Genomic DNA, 5,000 nt, shown 5'->3' on the forward strand with positions numbered 1-5,000 from the left:
ATATCATTAGTCTGTAACCCCCTGATGGCAAGGACATAATAGTTTCCAGAAACAGGCAAAATAAGTATATGGGAGTGTCTCTTGTCAATTATGACCTTAATAGTCCCAATTTGAGGAGGAACTTAATCTCTGTAATCTCTGCACAACTAAATTTATTATGCAAATACAGTTTTTATGCACACCAGGGTTAAGGGCTAAAAATGTAATACTATTATTAACTCTTATACTAACTTGTGTGTTACAGATGAAGATACTGCTCACAAACTCAGAACACAGTGAGAAACTTCTGGTGGAGAACCTGTCGTTGATAAAGTAAGACAAGTTTTTTTTTTTTGTGTGTGTGTGTGTGTGTGTTTTCCTGTGCCTGGGTGTGGATGAGTGTGTTAGTGTGTGTGTGTTATGATTATATAAGCTGATTAGGAATTGATTTTTAAATCATTTAAGTAAAGGCAAATTTTTCCAAGCAAGTTAACACATTTTCTGGATTTTCACTGTTTTGCAGGTAAAGGCAGCTGAGTCAACAAAAGTATCGAGTCAAGCAGCCCAGCTTCACACAGATGAAGAAGATGCATCAAAGAAAGACACAGAGCCTCAGAAAGAGGAAAAAGTGAAAGGAAAAGAAAGAAGCGGTTCAAAGGAACCCAAAGAAAAGAAGAGTTCCAATAAGACAAATGTTTGTGAAGACCAGGGGAAAGATTCTACGCCTTGCCCTGTTGACGATTCCTCTGCCAAGGCCACAGATCCACAAGCAACTGTTTGCATGCCAAGTGAATCTCTTGTAGCAGAGGAAGGCCAGACTGACATTGACAGTTCGACCTTGAAAGAAAGTGTCAGCTCAGATAATGCTGACAGCGAGTAGATTTCGTAACTTTTTGTAGAGGTAATGTTAAAGATTTAAAAAAGATATAAAGTTTAAAGTTAAACATGAATACCCAGTAGCCACACTGTTATTTTTACTTCATGTCTAGATAGTGTGTATTTATCTCTCTCTCTCTCTCTCTCTCTCTCTCTCTCTCTCTCTCTCTCTCTCTCTCTCTCTCTCTCTCTCTCTCTCTCTCTCTCTCTCCCTCTCTCTCTCCTTCCCCCTCTCCTTCTCTCTCTCCTTCCCTCTCTCCTTCCCTCTCTCCTTCCCTCTCTCTTCTTCCCTCTCTCTTCTTCCCTCTCTCTTCTTCCCTCTCTCTTCTTCCCTCTTTCTCTCTCTCTTTCTCTCGTTGTCTTTCTGTTTCTCTCTCAATCTTTCTTCCTTTGCTACATACACTTGCACACATATATTTATGCGTGGCTCACACAGTAGCACAGGGAGGGTTTAGCACATTATCATGTTATTTCCTAAAACAAATCATGACCAAAAATAGGATTTTATAAAGAAATGAGAAAAGACATATCATTGAGACATACTTTCTCAAGAACTGTTTGGGCACACACTTATTCTTGCACTTATAGTCATTTGTTAAGTAATTTGAAAAGATGAGCTGCTTACCGTAGTTGCATCTCAAGAATCAGTATTTTAAGTAATAACAATACACTTTTTAAGTTGACAGCTCCTTAGCATTTATGCATAGTACATACAGGTATGGTATGTGATAATACAAGTAATTAAATATGCAAACTAAGTAAATCACACTGAGCTGAGTTAGATCACTGTAGTGTAAGCCAGTCCAAGATTAGTGTAAAATGCACTGCACAGTATATGAAAATACAGAGGCATTTACCTACAAAGCAGAGTACCCTTTATAAAACTTTGACAGAATGATAACACTATAGTTGTGATATGATTTTTCTATTCCGACTTTATGTACAGTACATATATGTGGTTTGTACAACTACTTACGTCTGCCATGTAAGCTAAAACTATAACATGATTTTTCCCCTTTATGTTGCGAGTGAAAAATCAAAGAGCAAGTTTTTTTTGTTTTGTTTTTTTCAATGATATAATTGTTAGAGTAAACATACACAGGGTCAGAGTGACACTTTTATAGTACATGCACTTTCAGTGAGCTTTTTATCAGAAGAAAATTTTAAAAACTAAACCCTTCTTGGTGAAGCACTACTTACCTGTAATGTTATAGCAGATTTAGTATGAATTAGTTTGTTAAACAAGTAACTTAGGATTCCTTTCTGTTATTTGGCCAAAGGTATCCTTTGATATGAAATATATCTTGAAACAGAGAAAAGTGATTTTTAGCTTCATTGCAGAAGAACTTGTAAGATTTGTAAGCTGTGTGTTGTTAATTTGTGATGATTATAACAATTAAGTTGTGTGGTGTTTCTATTAGCTGCATTTATATCTGACAAATGAAAACATTGTTGGCAGTTTATCATATTTAGTCTTTATTTGGATATTTCTTGTTCATTAAATGTAGATGGAATGATATACCTTGACAAACATCTAATTAGAAGAGAGATGTATTTTTATTATTATAAGAATTTTGAGTGAAAGTATGAGTGGTTTATTTTATTATTTTTTTCATCAACTTTCTTCAGACTTATTGGGACAAAAAGTTGAAGTCAAAGACAGGTAAGAATGAAAGAAAAACTGGACTGTTTTATATTTATTGTGCATATGTAATATTCAAATGGAATTATACCATATATCATATATTATTTACAAAACCAGCTTGCCATAGAACATCTTCAAAAAATGTATGAAAGCCAGTCTCCAGAAACTGGTTATAAATATGATCTTCCTTCTTTCAAAGGAAGATGTAATTATTTGAAGCCTAATTTGAAAAGTGAATGCCCAGAATAAGACAGGTTTTTGTTGTGTTTGACTTGTGTGCATTAGTGAAAAAACAAGATAATATCTAGTCATTTATAACTTAGTATACATATATATATGTATACATAAATATTTAATAATGCCCAAATAAACTAAAGCTACAATTTATCCGAAAATATACTGCCAGACCTTCAGTAAACAAATGTTAACATTGGAAGAAATTAATATGATAATAATAATAATAACAACAATGATAATGATAATAACAACAATAATAATGATAATAACATTGTCACTAATATTAATTATGATAATAATTTATCATTATTATAATAATGATAATAGTTAATAGTAACAATAGTAATAATATTGATAAAAACTGATATTTTAGCAACAACCATTAAATCATTACAAAATGTAAATTCATGATTCTTTAAATCCAGTACTAAAGATATCCAAATCCACTGACGATTTGACATATTAGAAAAATACTCAACAGGCTTGTTAAAAATTCCAAAGGGAAGAAAACCAAACAAAAAATAAATAAAAGTATACATACAGTGTAACAGACAATGAAAAATGAAAAAAAAATCTATTGTTACTCTACATACTCAACACAATTCTTAACCATTCAATAAATTACTCTATAACTCAAAAATAATTTCTAAAGACATCCAACATCACTTCATAAAGTCAAAACCCATTTAAAATACCAACTCATACCAGCTGAAGATTCAACCTTTCGGAAATATACTGCCAAACCTTCAAAACTGGCATGTTAAGAATCCTGTCTGGAGCGTATGGGCAAATGGGGAAGGAGACTGCACACTGTCCACTGACTGACCCAAACCCTTCTCTTGCTGAGGAAATATAACGCCACATGAGGGAGTCTGATGTGGTTTTCACGGGGCCATGGTTGAGCCTGTGGAAAGGAGGGGAAGAGATATGTGTTGATAATGAGGAAATTGCATATGGCACTATATGATAATGGCACGCACACACACACACACACACACACACACACACACACACACACACACACACACACACACACACACACACACACACACACACACACACACACACACAATAATCATACCAATAATGATAATGATGATATGATGATGATAAAAATGATGATAATGATACCGATGATAATAATAATGATAATAATAATGATGATACGAAGATTATCATGATTATGACAATGACCAACAGCCACGAACACTTCACCTCAGCTCCTTCATGAAGATCTCCCCGATGGGCGAAAAACTGTCTGGATCAGCAGCCAATTCGCAAAGGAGTCGCTCTTGGCAGGACATAGTAGGAAGCTGTAAAGAAAATTAAAAATGAATTGAAGAACAATATCATTATATACACATATATCCATACATATATACATGTATACGTACATTCATTCATAGGTAGATACACACATACATACACATAAATACGCACACATGTACACGGGTACATGTAAAAAAAGTATGGATGAGAATTAATATCTTAACTGAGCAGGAGGATAATGATATGATAATTATATGTTTGTGTGATAATAATAATAATAATAATAACAATAATAATAATAATAATAACAGTAACAATAACAATAATAATTATCATTATTATAATGACGATATTATTCTTATCATCTAATGATAGTAACATTGTCATTATCATCATTAATATTTTCATTATTATTATTTCTTATCATTAATATTTTCATTATCTTTACCATTATCATTATTAATTTCATTATCATTATTGTTATCATTATCAACATCAACACTGTAAAGCTATTACTTAGAAATATTGGCATTTATGTAAAAGGTACAAATGACATATCTGGTTGAATATATTTTGGTTCTCTGCATCAACCTCGCGGAGGCGTTTCCTAGACTGACGCAGGTCCAGAAGGTGGGCACGATGTGTAGCGGATGTTTCGCTGTTTCTGGCGACCTCTTTTGCTAAAAACTCTCTCCCATTTTCTATGGAGTGGATTTTTAGCCGATTTAGCGCATCGGGACATGAGGTATAGTTTGATAATTTCAAATGCACAAGTTTTTGTTGTTGTTGTTGTTCTTTATATCTTCACTAATAACGACTCCTCACCGATTCACTTCAGAAGCGCGACTGGAATATTGAATTTGACTTCTAATTCCGTTCAGAAACTCGTTCACATGATTCATGGAATCCTGTAGCAACATGTTTGCCCTGATTTGTGTACGATTGCCAATAAGTCACTCACACATTCATAGACCTTCGCGTGTGGAATATTATC

The 5,000-nt window shown here is 33.6% G+C and overlaps 2 protein-coding genes across 2 annotated transcripts in view; one reads left to right on the forward strand and one right to left on the reverse strand.

Annotated features, from left to right (window-relative positions):
• Positions 1-859, forward strand: part of LOC113799952 (probable serine/threonine-protein kinase kinX) — a 2,699-nt gene extending 1,840 nt beyond the window's left edge. The window contains exons 4-6 of the mRNA XM_070116843.1: positions 43-131; positions 245-289; positions 503-859. Coding sequence (XP_069972944.1) covers positions 43-131; positions 245-289; positions 503-859 — 491 coding nt within the window. The remainder of the gene's footprint in view (positions 1-42; positions 132-244; positions 290-502) is intronic.
• A 1,590-nt stretch (positions 860-2,449) lies between these two features.
• LOC113799951 (uncharacterized) overlaps positions 2,450-5,000 on the reverse strand; it is a 12,717-nt gene continuing 10,166 nt past the window's right edge. The window contains exons 4-5 of the mRNA XM_070116607.1: positions 3,953-4,050; positions 2,450-3,641 (exon numbers count right to left, since the gene is read on the reverse strand). Coding sequence (XP_069972708.1) covers positions 3,437-3,641; positions 3,953-4,050 — 303 coding nt within the window. The 3' untranslated portion in view covers positions 2,450-3,436. The remainder of the gene's footprint in view (positions 3,642-3,952; positions 4,051-5,000) is intronic.

The sequence above is a fragment of the Penaeus vannamei genome, chromosome 39 (assembly GCF_042767895.1).
Source record: "Penaeus vannamei isolate JL-2024 chromosome 39, ASM4276789v1, whole genome shotgun sequence".
In the NCBI taxonomy this organism is placed as follows: Eukaryota; Metazoa; Arthropoda; class Malacostraca; order Decapoda; family Penaeidae; genus Penaeus; species Penaeus vannamei.